The sequence below is a fragment of the Siniperca chuatsi genome, linkage group LG23 (genome assembly GCF_020085105.1).
Source record: "Siniperca chuatsi isolate FFG_IHB_CAS linkage group LG23, ASM2008510v1, whole genome shotgun sequence".
Lineage (NCBI taxonomy): Eukaryota > Metazoa > Chordata > Actinopteri > Centrarchiformes > Sinipercidae > Siniperca > Siniperca chuatsi.
In genome coordinates this window covers 11,372,225-11,395,278 of record NC_058064.1, presented here as the reverse complement: position 1 = coordinate 11,395,278, position 23,054 = coordinate 11,372,225, and the positions used below count along the sequence as shown (strand labels likewise).

Below are 23,054 nucleotides of genomic sequence, written 5' to 3'. Positions count from 1 at the left end.
TGTTTTCCAGGCAGCTCATTACGTCATGGGAATTGTCCACGGAGAAGCGAACTACCTGCCTGACTTCTTGGACTACTTCTCAAACAAGTTCCCATCAGCTCCAGTAAAAATTGAAATACTGGGAAAGAAGGACATAGAAACCACCACTATGGCTAATTTCTACTCTCAGGTTAGTCAGACACAATCACACACACATAGAAACATCGATTTGAAGGAGAATATGTGTGTGGGGTGGGTGGGACACATGTACACAATGCTGCAATTGAACTGCATCACTCTTCTGAAAAACCGATTTACGCCCTTTTTGTCTTTGGATATTCAGCTCTGGAGCTGTAGATGCAGCAAGCACAGAGCAGATGGTGAACTTTCAGACATGAAAAATAGCAAGGGCCAAGTGCTTCCAAGCCTCTTACTTTCTGTCCTCTGTGTATAATCTATTTGGCTGAATATCAGGCTGAGTATCGCAACTAAGTGTGCCAAGTAAGTGTAATTTGAGGTGATATGGTGGAGGGAACACACTGTAGGTGAAGTGCAACAGGAAAACATGATGGCATGATACAGTTACAGCTGTCTACACAGCAGTTTTGTGTGTGTTTTGTTTTGTTTTTCTCACACATGCAGGCACACACACAGGAAGAGGTGGAGGCCGACCAAGAACTTCTCTGAAATTGTCTCCAAATTAAATCTTGTGTGATTTTCTGTTGCGCACACATGCATAAGCACTTTAGTTTCTGTTTAAAATGTGTCATGTTGCTGGCTCTGAAATGGTGCAGGAAAAAAACATAGTGTTAGTGAATTATACAAGATGTGAACAGAAAGTTTTAAGATTATGAATGGCTTGATCTCTGGGTCAGTATTTTGTACAGCAAAATTCAAGTGACTGTACGTCACCCAGTTTTGTCTTTTTATGGCACACATATACTCTGTGTAGGAAGCATTAATGTGAAATGAGGGAGGGAGAGGATGAAAGGATGCTGGGGAAGGAAAGAGATCGATTGAAGGAAAAGACTGGATGACTGCTGTGTGTGGATGAAAACGTTGTATTGTTGAGGCTTTAACCATCTGGTTGAAGCATCTGTCTCCATCTGTCCGGCGTTAAACAGCTCTTTTGGCATTTATACTGATGTCTGATTTCTCAGACTAAATGGCAACATTAACAACGACGGCAGAGTGGTGTGCAGTGCACAGGTGGGGGCTGCTCTCACTTCAGTACTACTTAATCTTACAAAGCAAAGTTTAAGTGAGAGCAGGACAAGGAAATAGAGAGCAAGAGGACTACATATTTAAAAAGTGAAAAGAAGAGGAATGTCAGCAGAGATACAAGGGGTGACAGCAAAAGGTGAAAGATGGTGAAAAAGCAAGGGGCTAAATAAGAAAAAACTCCAAGATGAGAAGAAAAGGTTGATATAAGAATATAAAAGTGACACAAAAGGTAGCAAGAGGATGAGAAAGCAAGAAGTGAAATTATAGACTGTGAGAGATGACTGCTGTCAGAAAGGCTCAAAAAGGTGTTTTTCTTTTTTCTTTTCAAAAGCACAAGTATGGGAGCAGCTGTAGTTTGATGCCTCTCACCCACTCCTCAACATATTATACAACCTTTTGAAGACAACTGGAAAAACCAGAAGTGTGTGTGTGTGTTGCTGGTGCTGTCTGTCTGGATTGTCTCCTCTGAGCACAGCGACACAGCGAGACCTCTTCATTTAGAGTTGTCCCATGTCTATAGTTCACTAATGAAAAGCCTTTTGTTGCCTCAAACCTCCTGAGTGGCTTTGTATAGAGATACTGCCTGCTCTTTTTCAATGTAAGTGCAGGCAGCACCAGTTACCACACTGTGAGTGTGTGTGTGTGTGTGTGTGTGTGTGTGTGGTACTACTACAGGGGATATAGCTCTCCTTCTGGCTATTTTTTCTTTTTCTTTTTTTCTTTCTTTTTGAAATATTCATAATGTTATTCTGTGTTTGTTTCAGTTCTGGCCAGTTCTGCTTCAACACACACATCCTTGATCTCCGCATGTGTCTGAATAAATTCAATCCAGATAATTAATTAATTAAACACCTAAATTATCCGTTGTCTAAATTGAGTTTTCCCTGCAAACCTGCTTCCCGAGCTGTCCCTTTAAGAGTAGTGTTCCTTGCAGGGCTAACGTCATTGTCCACTGGTCTTGTTAATTTTTTTTCCCCTCCCTCCTAGCTCTCAGCAGTGACCTTGGGAAGTAGACATACAGTCCACATACACAAATGTGAGCATGCACACCGATATATACACAGCACAGGTGTACACGCGCACACAGAGATGAATGATTTCTCTTACACATTTTTTCTCTACCTTCCTTTCTCTTTAGCTCTCTCTGTCCCTTTTCTGTGTCTCCCTCCCTCTGTGTTCTGTCGTTCTCTCTCTTTCATCCCTCCACTCTTTATGTTTCTGCTGTGTTGTTTGGTTCACTGTTGCAGTTGCAAATGACTGGACAGCTGCTTTTTGTAGTGTGTCTGCAATGTTTTTTGGTGTTTGCGTTTGACTTGTGTGTTTGTGTATGTGTGCGTTCATTCTCCTGTATAGATTAGTTCATTCTTAGTCTTAAATGTTTTATGTGGGCTGCTGGAGTATGAGACACAATCACCCACACACTTGTCTATGTCTAACTTGCATACAGTATATTGTAATCGTAGAAAATGCGCCGTGTGTGTGTGAAGTGATGTTCAGAATTTGACTGCAGGTATCAAAGTTGCTTTGCTGCTGCTCAGGCTGTGTGTGAGTATTATGTGTTCAGTACCTGACTGAAGGCATTTTCAGCGGTGCTAAGGATTATAGAAAATTACAGCACTCCATTTTCTCAGGGCAAGTACAGCTCGACAGTCGATACATGATGTGATTCTACAGTGAGGTAATTTGGTTGTTCCTGTTTAGTCATTGACTGTAATAATATAGTTATGACATCATAATAATAAAAAAATAAGAACAGACTCCGGCTTGTTGATTTTTTATCTGTGCTTACGTTGTGCTCATGTGTATACTCTCCTAGCTGTATAAGAGCATTCACAACAATGCACCACCTGTAAACTAGCTAACAGCTAGCATGTTTAGGGGCATGACTGGAAAAATTAACATGGTCTCTAACTCATTTGATGGACACCTTTGAAAACTTAATACAATACAGAGAATTCTGTGGTAAATTTAATCTTAGGGACAGTTCCCCCCAAAATCAAAAATACATATTTTTCCTCTTACCTGTAGTGCTATTTATCCATCTAGATTGTTTTGATGTGAGTTGCCCAGTTTTGGAGATATCGGCCATAGAGATGTCTGCATTTTTTGAATAAAATGGGACTACGTGGCACTCTGCCTGCGGTGCTCAAAGCGCCAAAAAAATACATTAGAAATACTCAACAGCAATGTCTCTTTCCAGAAATCATGACCCAGCAAGATAATGCATAGACCTTGTTGTGAGCAGTTTCATGTAAGAACTATTAGGCAATCTGCTCCTACACTTTCATTTACTCTAACCTGGAGGCAGCACTGTAGCACTCGGCCTCCAAACCGACTCTAACACAGTGTTTACAAAACAAGCCTAGACCTTCGGTGGTGCATCAGTCTTGCGCTGCAGTGTTTAAACCATGCTTAAGCTTTGACAAAGTCCTGGTGTTAACTTGGACTTAAAGGTGGACCATTACATTACATTAATTCAAAGTGTGTTTGTGCATTCACATGCCTGTGTTTCTGGGTAAGCCGAGGGAGAGAATATGTAAGAAAACTGTGCGATTGTGTATGAGGCACCAGTCAGATGCTCTGTTGTGATGCAGGCACAGTAATAGACTAATAGACTTACTCCAGAGACTGACTGGACGTAATGACTTAGAAAGAGAGACACAGAGAGCTGGGAAAGAGAAGCAGACAGACTTACAGAGGTCGGGGAGAGGTCAGATAGAGTAGCGCGATGATGTCATGATGAGAGAGTGAAAGATATGTTGAAGAGAAGAGGAGGGAAACTTGCTAGAGAATTAACAAGTGGTTACAGCGACTGAACCAGAGTGGGAAAAGAGACAGGGAAAGAGAGAGGCTTGTTTTAATAGACTTCCCACTGGAGACGCGAGTCAGAGGAGGAGATGGAGAGGCTGACGGAGACGAGAGAAAAATAGATCATCTGAGTAAAACAGCAAGAGGGAGTGAGATAATCTGTTAGATTTAAACACATACAGCTTTTAGCCAAAGAAAGTGACAGCAGGGGAGAGATGACAGGGATGATAATTATATATAATAATGTCGGCTTTTTTATCTAGTGAATTTGCTGACCTGGAATACCAAATGAGATGCAGTAAATTTAGATAATGTTCCAGGGTGTAGAGAGAAATAATTTGTCAGTTTTATTCTTTTGTGTCTCGATTTAAAAAAAAAAAAAAATTTATTGTTCGACTTGTTTGTATTTATGTGTGTTTTTGTGAGGCAGTATCTCCCTTTTTAAATAAAGCTTATTGTCAAGTTTAGCAGTAAAAGAAGCAAGTAAATATGATGTTGGTTGGTTGTTGTCACACATTTACCCATCGAGTGTGTTTACACGCACGTACACAGAGCCGAGGCAGGACTGGAGCATCTTGAACAGCACCACTCAGAGGAAGTCTGTCACATTTCCTGTTTCCTTTTGTTTGCCTTCACTTATTATAGACAAGCTGAGTGTGTGACTGAATCACTGGCTGTTGAATTTATCCATTGACATATTTGAGGCAGCGGTAGTGTTTCCTCTAATACTCCTCCTCTGATAGTGAGAGACTGTTCTCTTTGTTGACAACGTGGGGGTTATTCTGCTGTTAAATTATACATCGTGTAAACACACACTCACAGAGAAAATAGATGCCCATTAGCACACACAATTATAAGTATGCAGGAAGATGAATGCATCCACACAAATACACACATACTGGCTGAGAAACATTGTGTAAGCACATAAATGCTTTTAAGCATGAAGGGATTTGAATCCATGTGTGCACACAAACACTTTTCTCTCAGTATCTAGGTCATTGACTCAGTGAGACTATTTAAAGTTGTGATGTGTTTACGTGTGTGGAGTATTTCAAGCTTTTAGTCATCATTTTATGAGGACATTATACAGTGTCAGGGCACCGATGCAGTGAAATGAAGTGAACAAACAAACACGACCATGTGGCTTGGTTTGTCCATGCAAGATGAACTGATTTATTTTGTTAATATATCATAGATTAAATAAACACCAATAGGCAGTTATTTGAGGCGTGTAATTAGAGCAATTTGCAAGTGAACACGCAGTGGTTCAGGAGCTTACTCAAGGGTTGTTTTTTAATTCAAAACACATTACTGCTGACAAGACAACAACTCTGTGTCCTGTACTGTACCTGCAGTGTGGACAGGTTGCTTCATCCGCTGAGTAATAACAGCACATTCTACATGCTAGAGCTGAAACGATCAGTCGATTAACAGTTTAGTGAATTGACAGGAATCAACAACAATTTTGATAATCTATCAATCTTTTAAGTCATTTATCAAACAGAAATGCCCGTCATTTGCTGGTTCCAGCTCCTGAAATGCGTGGGTTTGCTGCCTTTCTCTGTTTTATATCATGTTAAATGTAATATCTTTGGGTTTTAGACTGTCATTTGAACAAAACAAGCAATCTCTAGATGTCACTTTGGGCTTTGGGAAAATGCGACAGGCACTTTAGCCTATTTTGTGAAATTTTATAGACTGAACAGTTCATCAGTTAATTGTAAAAATAAACGATAGATTAATTGGTAATGAAAAGAATCTTTAGTTGCAGCCCTACTACATACTAATAAGTATTAATACATCGGTATCTGTGTATATGTCCGCCGATAAGCAACAAGAAATTGCAGTACAGAAATGACAAAGCAGGTTCATGGTCATTTAGAAACATTGTCTCTATTACATTGTTTGTCCACTAGAGAGCACAGACAATTAAGAAAAAAAAATCTATGGGATCCGTAACAAGATTGTTTACGTTATGTTTAGGATTTAAAAAAAATGCTATCAGCTGATATATCGCAAATTTTTTAAACTCCCAAATATTAATACCAATATCAACCTTAAAAATCCAGTATCGGTCAGATTATAGTCTCAGCAGGTGTTGAAATATTTTAATGTTTGCTAAGCATTACAGTGACTAAAGCTGATTATGAATACCTATAATTAGCTGTGTCACAAATCCTGTCTGATATGATGAGCTGTTATTTTTATCTCAACGTTTCACTGTCGTTGACCCCCATAATCCAGGTTTTATGGCCATTCTCTTCTCATTATCCAGCCTGTATAAATAACCAAGCTACTCGACTAACAACATTTCCTTATTAAAAGCAACACCCTACAGGAAATGGCTGCAACACACACACCTGAGAGCCGCCATGATCTACTGTCTTGCACGATTGGCCTCTGAGCAGCTGTTTGAGGATTTAGTGCCTTGCTCAAGGACACACCTGGGAGCTGCCGAGCAACTTCCCCTTCAGTCTTTTTCCAGTTCATTGTTTCCATCTTCATTACTTCTCCTTCTCTTCCCTCCTCCCATCCTCTAACCTGCCCTCCTCTCTCTTCTTCCCTCCTTCTTCACACTCCTCTCTGCCTCCCTCCTTTTTGTCTCTTTGCCTTTTACTTATTCTTATCTGGTGTCTCCTACTCTGTTGTCCCCTTCTCTCCTTCACCCATTTTTCCTGTCCTTACTCTCTTTTACCTTCCAAGAAGTCATGTTATCTTCATTTTCACCTGCTTAACCTCTTCTTCTTCCTCACTCCCCTTTGAGTAATTTCCATCCTCCCCTCCATTTTTTCCCCCTGTGTGTTTTTTTATCTTTGTCTTCCTAAACTTTCTTTCCCTCATCCTCTCACTACTTCTCTCCATCTGTCTCTCTTCCCCTCATTCCTTTTCTCCTTTGTATCCTCGCTCTCTCTTCCCTCTGCCTCTCTTCCCCTCTCTCTCTTTATCTCTGCCTTGTTGTCAAGTGGTGACTCACTAGAGGCGGGCAGCCAAGGATCTGGCCAACAGACACACACACACACACACACACACAGACACACAGACATCCTGATCAGCCAAGAGTACAGCATGCAGGCCACATGCTGCACGTACTGCAAACACAGGCACACACACAAAGACACTGTTGAGGGCCAAGGGTATAGGAGATGGGTTAGACACACACACACACACACACACACACACTATGCTCTGTCAGCCAAGTGAAGAGCAGCAAACAGTCTGTTGAGTCACACCAGCGGAGCAGAAACATCAAGTGAAACCGGCAACACTCACACACACACACACAGTGTCTGTTTTGACACCCAGTAGTGATTAACAGCTTCCTTGTCAGTGCCTAGTTCCGTGTTCCCTTGTCTCCCCTGTTGAATTGCAATCAAACAATTTTAACTGCATATATATTTGTAGAAACATACTTTACACTGCAACCTGTTGGTCAGGGCTGTCCACACACACACACACAAAATCCACTTGCAGGTGAATCCAGGCAGAAACGGTTATCCTTATAGATATCCCTCATTAATACTATCATATAGATTCAAAAAATGCCTCCTTAGAGAAATTTAAAGAGATTAAAAAGGAAGAACTAGCCACCCATTAAATGTAATTTCATCAGAGTACATCTCATACATGAACATTGGTTTCCAACCTGTAAAAAGAGAATGTGAACATGGTTTTTCTCTCTGAGGACACTGAGCCGAGTAACCAATCTCACCCACCTTCTGTGGTGTTAAAATAACATAATATCATTATCTAATGTTGTGTTTCTCCCGTGGTTGCTGCAGGTGAAGAAAACGTACAGTAATGGCACATACAGAGCCGGGGCGATGAGACAGATCAGCTTGGTGGGAGCTGTGGACGAAGAGGTCGGGGATTATTTCCCAGAATTCCTCAACATGCTGGAGGATTCACCCTTCCTGAAGGTGAGTCAGGACAGAACGAATGGCAGTAATGCTAAACAGAATGGGTGGGAGAAGAATTGGAAAGTGGCAGAGGGATTCAAGTAGGCTCAGATTAGATTCTTGCATTGCATAGAAGAACAAGATCAAAATATACTATCTTGTATTTGAATGGGAATAAATGAGGAAGCTACGATTTATAACATGTTACTGTGCTGTGAGGTCAAAGGAAAGGTATCTCAAAGCTTTAGTGGTTCTGTGGTGGACTTAAATGTGTAACAGCAGAACCTTAAGGAAAGTGTCATGCAGTGAAGTTGTTGCACTTGAACTTAGAGGATAATATTTTTGTTACTGTCAACAAATCCCGTGAAAAGACCAAAACCGACAGCACGTTAGTCCGTCTGTCTTCCAACCCTGTCTGTGGATCTCAGCCTCAAGCCCATTTCTTTCTACTGAAGACAAAAGACATGTCGGGCACTAGTTTTTATCAAACGTTACTCAAACAAGAGTAAATAGTGCATTTGTTAGGAGCTGTTTTCAGTATGGGATTTATACACATTCTGTGGTCTAATGGGTATTTAAGGCAGCAGGACGGTGTATGTGGGATTGACTCAAAATAAACTACAGTAGTCACATTGATGGTAATGGAGAAACAAGTCACCCAGTTCAACAGTGTGGTTCACTGTTGTGTTTTTAATAGTTTTGGGACAACAATGGAGCTCAATGGCACAGAGAAATAAGGTATATCAGGCTTTGGATACACAGACAGTACTTATTAGTGGGACAAATACATAGTTGGTTTTGATTTGTTTACAATAACAAAAATGTAGAACATCACAAGACTTACGCGTATGTGAAAAAGTGTTTTTCTTTTTGTTTTTTTGTTTTTTTTTGGTGAGATGTGGCAGCTTAATATGTTATATAGCTGTAATTGTAAGATTATTTTTTGAGAAAAACTGAAACAAAAATGCATTTTATTTATTATTATGTCAATGTCCCTCATCTGTCTTGCAAGTTAGTATTTTTTCTTACAACTCCTACTGTGAGGAGGATGTACTGACCACCTTCTGTTCTCTCAACAAAGTTAAACATTTCGTTTACGTTTCCTGTGGCTATAAAGTAGATGACCAAAATATTGATGCATTTACACCACTGATTATTTGGAAATGCCACAAACTGAACAGATGGAGAGGTACTGTGAGACACAAACATCAACAACACACCTATTCTCTGCGGTGGCTGGCAAAGAAGAGGTGTTAAGTGGTGTGTCAGAGGGATTAGATGCAGCTTCCAGCTTTGGTTCGGGAAGTTGGTTCTGTTTTTAAATGTATGTGCGGGAACAGACCGCCAGAATACTATGTTTACTGCTGTCCCTGAAATGCAGGAGTGACAAGCTTTTCTTCTGTTTGCTATTCTGTGTTGACACTTCAAATCTCCTGCGTGGAGGAGTGGTGTCGTATGCTGAATATCAAAAGACGCATATCCTCTGGCATTTCCTATCTGTCGAGGGCTTTGGCTCTGATTCAGCACCCTCTGAAGCATCTCGGGTGCCAGTGACAAGTTTTGCCACGGGGGCGATTTCTGCGCATGAGATTTCTTTTTGGGAATCCGTGGAATAAATAAAATACTTGATGAATTGGTGCAGGATGTACTAACATACTGCTTTGATTATTTTCCCTCATGTTCCCCTCTTCTCTCCTCGTCTGTCTGGCTGCAGCGGACTCTTCCATGGGGAACGTTCTCCAGTCTGAGGCTGATGAATCCCACAGAGAGTGACGACGGTCCTATAATGTGGGTCAGACCAGGAGAACAAATGATACCTGTTGCTGATATACCAAAGTCCCCTTTTAAAAGAAAACGGTAAGTCCAACAGTAAACATTACACAAATACATAAACACACACACACACACACACCCACAAATGAAACCAGCCAATATTTTGGATCCTCCTTAAGCACTGCAATGAGACAGAATTAGCATGGATTTTGGTCTCTATGAATGTTGTTTGTACTGCCTACAAGTCTCAGTGGTGTGTTTGTGTGTTTGTGTGTGTACCTTATTGAGCCAGCTTGCCTCTGTACTCTCCGCACAGCCCACGAGGACCGATTATGGAAAAACAGTAACAAAACACACTCACACATTTGGAGCAGCAGCCGTGGTAGCAGCATGAAGCTTTGTTGTAGCCGAGCAGAGCCGGATGAGGCAATTACACCCTCTCTGTTTGTCTCTGTCACAGTGTCATTGTTGCTTACACATAAGCTCTGTCTCACACAGACACACAAACACATGATTTCTGAGACCATGATAGAATATGTGTGAGTGAGTGGGTGTGTGTGGTCTGTGGGGTATGTGGCTCACCACTCAGATGAGATCATCGTTGTGTTAATAGAGCCGGCATCAGACGCTACTTCACATGGCAGCCAGCCAAACACGGGACAACACACACCGCACACATTCCTTCCATGCAGCAGTTATTTCTCTCATTTTGTCGATTGGTAGTCACATCAATAGTTACAATTGATTAAAATATTATTATTATTATTAAATGTTAATTTCTGATTTTAGAGCTGAAATGATTAGTTGAACGGCAGCAAGATAAACAGCAACTATTTTATCAATCATAATAATAAGTAAATTCATTTTCCAAGCAAAAATACCAACCAGTCGCTGGTTCCAGCTTCTAAATTGTGAGCATTTGCTGCTTTTTCAGTTTTATATCATTTTTAACTGAATATCTTTGGGATTTAGACTGTCGGTTGATTGTTAGTTGCAGCTCTAGTTGTTTTTTTCTTCTTCTCTAAATTCAGCCACGAAGGCTTTATTCAGTCAGACTTTCCTGGGTGAATAAAAGCCAAATGTTTTGTTGCATATACATGTTACGCATCAGTTGGTGCAGGGTGTCTAGACCGTGTTTGAAGGGGATGGCTTTCAGGACTGTGACTGTTTGTGTGTGTGCTGTCAGAAACACTTGTGTAACAGCTGGAGCTGAAAGAATCTGTTTTATAGAGACACAGATGGATAGAAAGAGAGAGAGAGAGAGGTGGTTAAACTATTCCCTTCTCTTCTTTCTTCTCTGTCTCATCCCATCACTTAATCATAAATTACCATGAGATATGAATACAAAATGGCATCTACAAACCAAGGTACTTTTCTCATAATTTCCCCCTTTTGGCTCCCAGATCTCTCCTCAATCTCTCATTTCCCTCCTTCCTTTTCCTTCCTGCACTCCTCCTACTTCTGCCTCTGTCCATGTCCTCTCACTACCTCTAAATCTCTGCCATGTCTTTCTCGATTTCTCTTACGATCTGTCTTCCGTTTCCTCCTCTTGACCTGTCTTTCCTGCTTTAAGTTGATTTAAGCTTCTGTGCCAGGAACTCCAAAAGTGTGTTTAAAGAAAGCACATAAATTGAATATGTCATAGCAGTGCAAGTGTTTTTGTTTATGTCTGTCTGTGTGTATAAAGAAAAAGACAGAAAAACAGAACTATTTTGAAGTGCAGGGAAAGAGAGAAGACGTGATCTTATTTGCAGCGAGACCTTGTCTGCAGTTTGACTGCATGTTTTGTTGAAGGAAAGCTGCTTGTGCACGGGGAACATCTTTTTGCAGCCTCTTTTTCTTGGTGGTTTCACCGAAAAGGTCAAGCTGTTATGCATTTCTGACAGCACTGAGACTCCCAGTCTGAGAATTCAGCTTGATTATAGTGGTCAGACGGTGAAAATAAACCAAAATATTTCAGCTTTTAGCGAAAGAGCGCCAGGCTTCCAGAGATTTACAATAATTGCATAGTAACAGCAGCAATGCTGACCAGCACCAGTCGCGAACAGGACCGAGGCCTGGCGCAGAACATGCTGTTCCTGTTTAGATACAAATTGCATTTACTTTTTTTGGTTCCAGCTTCTTCACTGTGAGGATTTGCTGCTTTTCTCTATTTTATATCATTGTAAATTGAATATCTTTTGGTTTTGCATTGTTGGTTGGACAAAACAAGACATTTACATCCCCCCTCCAGTCAAAGTCAGTTTGTTTGTTTTGCTTCACTTGGATGTTTGAGCTTCACTGTGCAGAGTTTGAAACTAGAAGGCTGTGAACATACGAGCAGGATTTTGTGATCACACAAACCACAACTAGTTTGGAAGCATAGTCCCATATACAACTTACACAAGTGTGATGTGGAAACTTGAACCCTCCAGTGACCATATACTGAGAATTTTTAATGAGGTAATTGAACTTTTTTTTGTGGAAAATATCAAACACAAATTATTATTCAAAGCATATTATTGTATATGTTTGGGGATCTTTAAAGATGTCACCTTGGGTTGTGGGAAACGGCGATGGAATTGTTTTTTCTTACATGTTATAGACTAATCAAATAATCATAGAAAATAGTTGGCAGATTAATCAATAATGCAAATAATCATTAGTTGCAGCCCTAGTCACAAGTGCATTGGCTCCTTCTCAGGAGTGTGTTCTGCAGCTTTAAGATGTACATTAACAGCGTTTGTCGTCAGAGAACGTGGTTCCCTCCATCACCCTTTTCTCCCTCCTTTTTTCTGCCTTATCCCTCTACTCCCCACCTCTCTCCTCCTTTATCCCGTTTCCCTCCATTATCTCCTCTCTCCCCCGTGCCACTCCTCTCCCAATCATCTATTCCCCTCGTTGTCCTCTCTTCTTCTCCCTCCCATTTCATTTGCCCACAAATGCACAGGAATCTGGCCTGATGACTTGGTGCAGTCCACACTAACACACAGCATACTGACACACATGGTCACATATAGAGGATATTTAAAGAGTTCTGGCAGATGGTACACTTCAAATATCACTCTAGATGTGCACATTCAGCACTCCTCCCTTTACACTCTCTTCTTTTCAGTGTTTCACTTACCAGCTTTCCTGGTTTTACGTTCATTACTGTCAGCCTGCAGTCAGCTCAGACACACCGAGCTGTGTGTGTGTTTGCATTTCCCCCTACTCTCTGTGCTATTTTCCTCTGCTTCTTTCTTCCTCTTCCACTGGCTCCTGCCTCTCCGCTTTTATTTCTGAATTAATGTATTAATGCACTGGTAATCTCGCTGCTGTTCTGTCTGTGTATGTCTGTGTGTGTCTGTGTTACGCTCTCGAAGGAATCTCTCGCAGACCCTGTGCCTGTGTGTGTATACTCTTGTTTGAATCTGACTGCAGCTCCAGTGTGAGTCACTAATCCAGTAGTGAGCTGACTGCAGTACATCTATTGTTTGGCAACATGGCTTCGTGCATACAGTCTGAGAAGATGAGGCGTAAAAGCATAAAAATGTGTACGTATGTGTATGTGTTCAAGCGCTGCAGTTTACTCCATTTTTACTTTCCATTATTTAATTTGCAACTTCATTGTTGCCACCAGCAAACATGAAAACACAAAATAATTTGCAGCGGAAGAAAAAGATATTGGTCTAAAGCTGGAAAAGCTCCGCTATGGTTTTTATATCTGCAGACAATAAATATGGTTTTACAGTGTGCTGTGAAACATCTAGTTAGGACTGCTGAAAATGCTTTCACTGAATACACCACAAGGATCTTTTATAATGTCCACACTAATATGTGTTGTCATCCTCTACATCACCGTTCACCACCGTTCCATTATATAACGATTATATTCATTATCAATTCATCTATGGATTATTTTTTCGTTTAATCTTTTATCAAAATAGTAAAATAGTCTTAAGTTCTAACAGTCGATTAATCAACTAATCATTTCAGCCCTGGTATGCTGTGAAGCACCTAATTAGGATTCCTGTAAAGTAAAGCTGAAACACTTAATCGATTTTGTTGATCGACACAAAATTGATAATTGATTAATAATCAATAGTTGCAGCCCTACTTAAAACATTACCAGAATACACAACAAGAGTGTTTTATTATATCCACACTAATGCAGGTTTTCATCCTCTCTAACATCCTCTCCGCTCTTCATGTCATACTGTGGCGTCTGGATTACATCAACGTCAACCAATATAACAACAATACCAGCAGATAAAGCCTGTCTGGTGCTTTTATTTTGCCTCAGCAGACAGGAAACAAAGAAATAAACAAAGCTGGGAAGTGAGCCACCTGTTCACTTTTAGTCATTTTCTTCTTTATTTAGGCAGCAGGGAAGCAGATAAATCTCTTCGTAGAACTGTGTGGACACTCTTGTATGTCTTTCTTCTTTTCACTCTACTGTTTCTCTGAAGCCGTGTTCATTTGTGTCCTGCTGTAGCTCCACCAACGAGGTGAAGAACCTGCTACAGTCGCTGCCCAGGACCAGCGAGCCCAGAGAGATGCTGTTTGAGGATCGGACTCGGGCCCACGCCGATCACATCGGTCAGGGCTTTGAACGTCAAACCACAGCAGCCGTGGGGGTGCTGAAGGCTGTGCGGTCCGGAGAAAGGTAGGCGGTGAAGCAACAGATCACACTTAGTTTGTCAGACTGTTGGGTACAGGTAGTGAGGGCTGTTACAGATATCATGTAATCCTTCTTTACTCTGTCCTCCCTCTCCCTCCTTTGCTTTCAGCTCGGAGCCTCCTCGTGTAACCAAAGACGTTGTGTGTTTCCATGCTGGTGATTTCCCTCATGTAGTTCAGAGGCTGCAGTTGGATCTATATGAACCTCCGCTGTCTCAGGTTTTACATTACACACACACGCATATAGAAGGCATGGCAATAAGCACTGTAACACCTAGTAAAGTCATCCTTATTAAGTCCCAAATTAGATTTATTCTTCAGTGTTACCTTAAGTGTGAAGTTAAAATCATCTGATGTTAGCTGCCACCTGGTGGAGCAAAGTTGTACTGCAGTAAGTTAGAAATTCTTGTCTGGTGCAAATAAAGGATGAGTGTTAGTTTAGTAATTTATTATTCATCATTTAAATTAGAATAAGTTATAAGTATATATACTTTATTTAACAAGGATAATCCACTCAGTATCAATACTGCTTTCCAGAGAGTCCTGGATACATACTGTATATTAATGTTGATCAAGTGTACTGGTGTCCAGATTTCACTTTCCATTTGAAAGCCTGTAGACTAGTTTGTTCCCATGTAGACCTGTCCAGATGATTTCAGATAGTGGCACCATAATATTGCAGGCTGCTTTTGAACGCAGCATTTTTAGCTGCAGGGATGTCCTGCAGACGTGGGTTGCATCTCTCCAAAGTATAACAGGGATCCAAACGTGGTTTATGTTTTAGTCCACACATTCTACTCTCTCTTCTACCTTAATGCTTTCAGTATTCAGTCCAGGTGATCACTGGTAATAAAGACAAAGTGAATGAAGGCACGCATGGAGAAACTTTTTTTATCATCTTGATAAGATTTTTTTAAAGATGTGAAGCTCTTCTCTGTTCAGTTAAAGAGACTCTTTTAGAGTGGAGACTGTAACGGCCCAAAATTTGCCGCAGAAGAGCTCTGCCTGCCCTGGAAAAGATCAAAAGGAATTTCCCGGGACCTTCAGATTACAAAACATCTTTTACAAAAAGACCTTTACAGAAACTTCTCTCTTACAAAGTTAGCAATAAATGGATAGATGTAAGGTCAGTGATACTAGGTAATATTTGTCCTTGTCTGGCAAAATTAGGATTCTTGCATTGCAGTGGTGTAATTTTACATTAAGTCAAACATTTTAAAATGTTAAGCTTAATTTGAGTTGTTTTTTGTTTTTTTGGCTTTTTGACTTTTGGGTAAGGATTCAGGATTTCAACAAAACGCTTTAATCTATTCTTGAAATATGTATTTACTGTGCTGAACAAAGGTCGGAAAGAAGAATATAAAAGTCAGTTTTCAAAATAGATGTCATTGTCAAAAGTTGGAGGTTTTATTTTGGAGTGTACCTCTTCATTTCCTCTACCTAAACCCTCCTCCCCTCCTCTCTCTTTACAGTGTGTGAAATGGGTGGATGATGCCAAACTAAACCAGCTGCGTCGCGAGGGCATCCGCTACGCTCGCATCCGCCTGTGCCACGATGACATCTATTTCATCCCTCGCAATGTGGTCCACCAGTTCAAGACCGTGTCGTCTGTCTGCAGCCTGGCATGGCACGTCCGCTTAAAACAATACCACCATGGAGAGGGAGAGGAGGAGGAGGAAGTGAAGGAAGAGGAGCAAGTTGAATTGAAGGAGAAGGAAAGGGAAACAGTGGAGGAAAAAGAGGAAGAGGAGGGGAGGAGAGAAAAGAAGGGTGAAGTGAAAGAGAGGATGAAGGAGGAGGTTGACGTGGCAGAAAACAGGACGTTGCCGGCTGTCAAAAAGGAGGAACAACATCCACCTCTTGTGCCTCAGCCAGGGGACTCGAACGTGAGCAGTGCTAGAAACAGAGAGGAGACGGAGAGGGTAAAAGAAAGAGGAAAACCCAAACAGCAGGTTTCACCTCCCGCAAAGGTGAAAGCAGAACTTCCAGCGCCTCCTGTCTGCAAGAGTAAATCACCTTCACCTCTCCCTCCTGCCTCTCATCCTCCTCATCAGGACACAAAACCCAAAGCAGCATCATCAAAGCACCTTCATCACCACCGCCATCACCATCATTCGGACGGGAGAATGATGTCTTCCAGTACAAGTTCCTCCTCTTCAGCTCCTACATCACCCATCTCTAAGTCTTCCTCTTCTTTGTCGCCTTCAGCTGTTACTCCTTTACCCTCTTCTTTTGCCGCTCCCAGTCCACCCTCCTCTCCTGTTCTGTCCACATCTTCCTCCGTGTCAACCTCCACTACATCTTCCCTGACTAGCCCCAAGCCCGCAGTAGACCCCACACTCCCTCCTTCCGCCGTGTCTTCGACGTCCCATCCGCCTTCCTCCTCTCAGTCAGACCAACCGAAGGACAAAGACTCACTTTGCCTAAAGCCAGACGCAAGGACGCAGGCGCGGTCGGAGGTGCGGGCGTTACACGGGTCACCTGCTGTGGATGTACAAACACACACAGACATACGGACACACACAGTAGCTCGAACGCCAACAGACTCGCGGACACAAACACTCCAAGAGAAATGGACTCGCAGTGCGGACTCCAGGACGTCTGTGGATCCACAGCTACATCCGCCACAGGACAGCGGGAGACAAGGAATTTACATGCAGCAATACACATCCCAGCACCTCCCACCTCCTCACCTCCCTCACATGCTTCCCCCCTCTTTCCCCTCTCTCCTGCCACACTCCCATCTTCCTCACAGACCTCCAATCCTCCCCCCAAATCCACTATCCAATCCCTCTTTCCTCAGTCAGAAAGCACCACCCCATTCAGTTCACATAAGCCAGCTTCACCTGCATCCCCCACACCAACCAAACATCACCACACAGTCTCAGCCGTACTACCAGCCTCCCCTAATCGCCTGCCCGTCTCAACCAAACACCCCCCTCACCAGCCCCCAGTCTCTGCCCCCTCACCTTTCTCATCACCACCAGTTCGCCCCGCACGCTAAAACCTTCTTCCCCCCTCAGCATCCCCACTTCCCGTCTCACCACTTTCTCCCCCCTCAGTCTTTCCTCCCTCAACCGCCCAGCTCTTACCCGCTACCACCGCAGTACCAAACCTCAGCACCAGCGCAGGTTCAGCTCCCTCAGCCTTTCCCTCACCCCCCTCCTCCTCCTTCCTCCTCGCCGCCTCCCCCTCCTCCTTCTCATCCACCTCCTCCTCCCCCTCAACCTTCCCCTAAAGCATGAAGAGGAGCAGAAACAGATTTTATAGTAGTTTTTGTACATAATGATGTTTTTAAATATATATGTACAAGGTTTTATTTTGGTTGTGTTGTTGTAAAATTATGTAAAAAGGAAATAATGAGGACGACAGTGGAGTGTATCGGTTTGAACACAGTATCGTAGTTTATAAAGCAGAGTTGGACTTTATTTACCCCAAACCTCTTGACAGGACTGGTTTAGATTGTACTGATGCTTTGGTTGTGCTTGGGTTAAAAAATATTGAGAATTGATTGCATTTATTGGTAGTTTTTTGTTTTGTTTTTTCCAATTTTGACTTTAAAGAAGATATTATTCAGGCTTAAAGTTCGAATGAGCTCCCTAGTCTGAGAAAACTGCTGTCTGGTTCTGTTTTTTTGAAGTGAGCATAACCCTCAAATATCAGAATATCTGTGAGCCATCAGAGGTAGGAAGGAAAAAAAGGTTTCTGCAGACTTTGTGTCAGATATTTATATGAAAAAGGTCATGATGATGACCTTTTTGTGAAACTTGCAGCTAATGCTTCCATTTTTGTGGCTTTTTTTCTAGTGTATTCTTCGTGCCCAAGACTGTTTCTTGAATAATGATGGGTCAAATCCTGATATTATACAATACACTATTGTGTTGACGTACTATTGCTACATTTCCTCTACTATATTATATCGATACATCTTAATCAATACAGTATATTGCAGTACTTTTCCCTTATATTGTATTTTGAGCAATAATGCTCTGCAATAATCTATTGAATAAGTATAAATGCATCTCCCCATTATTGATATGGTGACAGCAAGTATCAGTATTTTTATTCTGATTTCAAAGCTATTGATAAAAAGCCAGTAATGTCCTATTGAATCATGTTCACTGAGGAGCCAGCAGTCATGAGGAGTGCTTGAATGTAATTAACAGGATTTTTCTAATCACTTCCAGTGTTTTATTGTCCAAGAAGATTATTAGTGCAGTCTTTAGTGCTGCTAAACAAAAGGAACCCCCCATGTCAATTATAAATCAGTATAGTAAGCCACAGTTTACAGTAGCACTGCATTGAATCACACCATAAAGTTGAATAGTTTAAAGGAATAGTTTGACATTTTGGGAGCTGATGAGAAGATTAATACCATTCTCAATTGTGTGCGGTAAATATAAAGCCGGAGCCAGCAGCCGGCTAGCTTAGCATAGAGTAAAGACTGGAAATACTGAAGTCTTGTCATCTCTGTGAGCAGCCAGGTAACTCAAGAAGTTTCTGTTCCTGGGACAGAGCCAGGGTAGCTGTTTCCCCTTGTTTCCAGTCTTTGTGCTAAGCTAACCAGCTGCTGCTGGTAGGTAGCTTTATATTTACTGTACAGACGTCAGAGTGATAACAATGTAAGAAGCGAATAAGCTTTTTTCCTAAAATGACAAACTATTCCTTTAAAGTATTACAATTATTATCTTGTACCTGTAGCCCTCAACACCAGTGGCAGAGCTCTTAGCGTAGACGGTGTAGTCCCTCATTCGTCCAGGAGTGTTCTATCGTAGAAAAGGTTTCAGTCATTCAATTGAGAATGACTTCAATTAAGAATGACTTCCGGATGGGAGCCGAAACGTCTTGATTCTGAAAACAGTGTCCAGATGACTACGACTGAAACCAGCTCTTAGCGTAATTTTGCTGTATTTTTCAGTGTCTGTTGGATGTGTACCAGGGTCTCCTAGTTTTGAAAACCGAGCACTTGCTGGTCAGCCAAAGAAGAGTTCGACCCAGCCAAGGCTGCTACGCAGACGGCCCGTCATAGTCTCAGGAAAAAAAACATTCAGAACACATCCACAAATATATTGGTCTCCTAAGAATCCTAAATCTTAGTAACCTTTTAGACTTTTAGGTAACTGTTCAGGGTCATTGAAATGTGGTTAAATCTGCAGCATTATATATTAATACATATGCAGCTACATTAAGAGCTCGCCATGAGTTAACTTTAGATCTCACAGCACCTGGATATGAATAACAGAATAAGCAGAGCAATATCATACAGGTGCAGTAGGTCAAGACTTCCCAAATGTGACTCATTACAGCACTTTGTAACATGGATATATCAACCGCTGTTTAAGTACAGTTGATATTATTGGAGATACTTTGGGTCATGACTACCAGATTATGTCAGATTATCAACAGGGCAATTTCAGGTCTTCCAAGACTAATTAAAACTGATTAAGTTAATCATTCAGGCCTCAGCACTTACATGGCACAATTTTCTTTTTCTTTATTGACATGTGCTCCAAGACACTTTGATTCCCAACACACTATTTGTCTATTTACCTGAAGTCCAGTTTCTCTACAGTGTGGAGCATCCTTTCTATTAAAATGTTTTATTTATCGACCAGGGACTGGAGTGACCTTTTGTGTTTTAAAAGTACAGTAAATTATTGATTTTCTGTTTGAGCGACAACTATGAAGAGTACATGTTTCTCCAAATGGAGAATATCTGATTTTAGAGTCAATCTCTTCTGTCTCTGTGCACCTCCCACAGTTGTGGAACTTTGATGTTGAGAAAAACTTGATTTATTTTTGTCATTGATGTCTTGATTTTGCTATCAATATTACAGCTCACTTGCTAATGTAGCCCACAACGTTTCCCCAGTGCCTGCCCTTAACTGTGAACTACTAAATGGTCCAGAGCCACATAGAGAAGCAGTTCTGTCTTTTCATGGGAGTTTTTAGGAGTCCTAGTTTTAAGTTTTCATAGGAAAATGAGAGCAAAGCCTTAAATTGGTCTCTAAAGCCGCTGAAAACTCTCCAAATATCTGTGGCGTAAGTTGGGATGAGTCAAACTTTGTGGCTCTCTGGGGCGATGTCCTAACAGCAGGGTTGTGCTTTTCATGATTAGTCTCACCGCCAGCCCAGAAAATCTTGGAATATTAAACATAAACCTTCAGCTCTCTTCGGGACTTCATTTCCGAGACAGAACTCTTCAATTTGTGGCTTTGGGGAGAGCGAGGTGATAATGAAGCACTTGATGCCAGTTGCAAGCAGCTCTTTTTATGCTTTAGGGTTTCAGATGTTACAAAAAACCCTGACAGGAACTTATATATTTTTTGTACAAATGTGACAAAATTATGGTTGAAAACAAAACAAGTCTTCAGGGGCTTGCGCTGTTTTCACGGAGTTTATTTATCTCAAGGTTTTGGTTTGTTTGTTTTTTTTCTATTTTGTTTCTGTGATTTTTAACAGTCAGCACTGTAGTGTACATAAGAAGTTTTGTAAAGAGGAAAAAACTTGTAGTGTGGTTTCTACTTTAAATATGAGCCTAGCTAATAAAAGGTTCAATGTATGGAAAATGTTGGGGTAAGAGTTGATGTTTTCTGGTCTGGTGGTTAAAAACATACCTAAAAAGGTGTGCTTTGAAGAATTAAGAAAATTGTTCATATGTATTCTCCAAATCTGGAGTTTCAAACATCAAACATCTCATGCGTGTGGGAAATAGAGTCAGCTGCCAAAATGGGGGAGAAAAGGAAATGTCGGAGGTTTAAAGATACTCTGTGAAGTTTTTGACCACTAGTAGCGCTATGGAGCAATGTTTTTAAGAGTGTTTGTTTTTGTTTTTTTGTTTTTGTTTGCCATCGGTCTCACGCTATTCTGCTGATGAACAGTTGGTGGCAATAATGTGCCAACAAATGAAGTGAAGAAGAAGACTGCTAGCAAGCAAACATGACCTCAGAACACATAAGTGTGGTTGGTTAAAGACCAGAGGCACCTGTCTGACATTTTAAAGGCCTCCAGTTATATCTAATTCTAAGAAATGGTACCTTTGTCTAATGTATACCTGCCTTTGTTTTCTCTCTCTGTATTGCTGATATATAAGCCACCCACTCACTGCAGTCTGCAGCAATGAGCTCAGCAGTTTTACCAGGCGAGATCTGAGCAGACAACTCGTACACTCAATAGTGCAGTAGCCCCATAATTCAGGGCTGGTGTGTGTCAAGTCAAATACAACTCAAACAGCCTTTTCCTCTCTTTCCATCCTTTCATGCACTCTCGCACACAGCAGGAATGCCAGAGGAGCTCAGCTGACCTTTACAGTGTGGGAGTGGGAGCTAGGCAGGATGTTGGAGCAGAGACAAAGAGTTTTGGAGGGAATACTCGGAAAAACCTCATTGAACCGCGTGAATGTGGCATTCACACAGACTGTACAGTCTTTGAGCATACACTGCTCACTCCTGGAGGTCAAGTACCATGGTACAGATTATCTAGAAGCAGCACTCATCATCAGTTAAGTTGTGAAATGAATGTGGGCTTTACTACTTTTCCTGCCTACAAAACACTGGGCAGACTGTTCCTTGTCATATTATCAGTGGTGGAAGAAGTATTCAGATCATTCACTTAGTAAAAGTACCAATACTATAATGTAAAAATTCGACCATTAAAGGTAAAACTCCTCCTCAAATATTACAGAAGTATTATCAGCAAAATGTACTTAAAGTATCAAAAGTAATGACTGGTGTTATATTACATTAGGTTGTTAATGCATCACTGCTTATTGTAAGTAGCATTTTACTAGTTTGGAACTAGTTTTACTACTTTATATACAGTTAGGTAGTTTAGCCCAGTGGTTCCCAACATGGGGGTTGGGCCCCCTCCACAGGGTCACGAGATAAATTTAAGGGGTCATGACATGATTAATGGGAGAGGAAAGAAAAACTCCTAGACATCTGAAACAGGACAAGGGGGCCCCAACTAGATTCAGCTTTTTTATAAGGTGTCACAAGCTAAAAAGGTTAGGAACCACTGGCTTAATCTTTAGCAATGCATTGTGTTTTATCGGTTTATAATGTTTTTTAATGTAAAATCTTTGTTTGCAAAGTTACTAGTAACTATAGCTGTCAAATAAATGTAGTGGAGAAAAGTGTACAATTACTCAAATACTCAAGTAAAGTACAAATACCTTAAGATTGTACTTTAATAAATGTACATAGTTACCTTCACCAGCACAGTTATGCTTCAGTGCCTTTTTTAAACACAAACTTGCTTTTCTTCTTCTCTTTATACTTTTCCTGCAGCACAACCAAGTTCCAATTCTGCTCTTGCACCCACCCTGTTTCAATCACTGCACATTCAGTATACTCACCTCCGTCTCTCTGATGATGGCCAGTGTTATTAAAGGTGTGGCGTCAGACTCAAGCTGTTTCCACTTTGGAAACTGGCTTTAGGCTACATGCTCTTGAAGCCTTCTGGAAGTGTGTCCAGTACCGTAAATCGTTTCTATCCATACTTCCAGTTCTAGTGGCTTTTTTCCTGCTGCTGTTGATGACAGTGTGAGGACAACTGGAGCTCTGTGAACACAAAGATTGCAAACTGGAAACATTGATCTAATACAGTTAAATATCTGAACATACAACAAATTCCTTAAAGTCGTAAAAGTACTACAATATTTTAAGACTAACGTAGACAGAAACAACAAAGACTTCAGTGTCCCAGACACCACACACACACACACTGCTGTTG

The 23,054-nt window shown here is 41.2% G+C and overlaps 1 protein-coding gene across 2 annotated transcripts in view; it reads left to right on the top strand.

Annotated features, from left to right (window-relative positions):
- The window catches only part of LOC122870972 (lysine-specific demethylase RSBN1L-like), a 33,811-nt gene extending 12,921 nt beyond the window's left edge, over nucleotides 1-20,890 (top strand). For both annotated transcript variants that reach the window (XM_044185426.1, XM_044185425.1), the window contains 6 exons: nucleotides 11-169; nucleotides 7,791-7,928; nucleotides 9,622-9,764; nucleotides 14,137-14,307; nucleotides 14,432-14,540; nucleotides 15,794-20,890. In XM_044185426.1, the coding sequence (XP_044041361.1) occupies nucleotides 11-169; nucleotides 7,791-7,928; nucleotides 9,622-9,764; nucleotides 14,137-14,307; nucleotides 14,432-14,540; nucleotides 15,794-17,566 (2,493 nt within the window). In that variant the 3' untranslated portion in view covers nucleotides 17,567-20,890. The remainder of the gene's footprint in view (nucleotides 1-10; nucleotides 170-7,790; nucleotides 7,929-9,621; nucleotides 9,765-14,136; nucleotides 14,308-14,431; nucleotides 14,541-15,793) is intronic.
- Nucleotides 20,891-23,054: the final 2,164 nt, after the last annotated feature.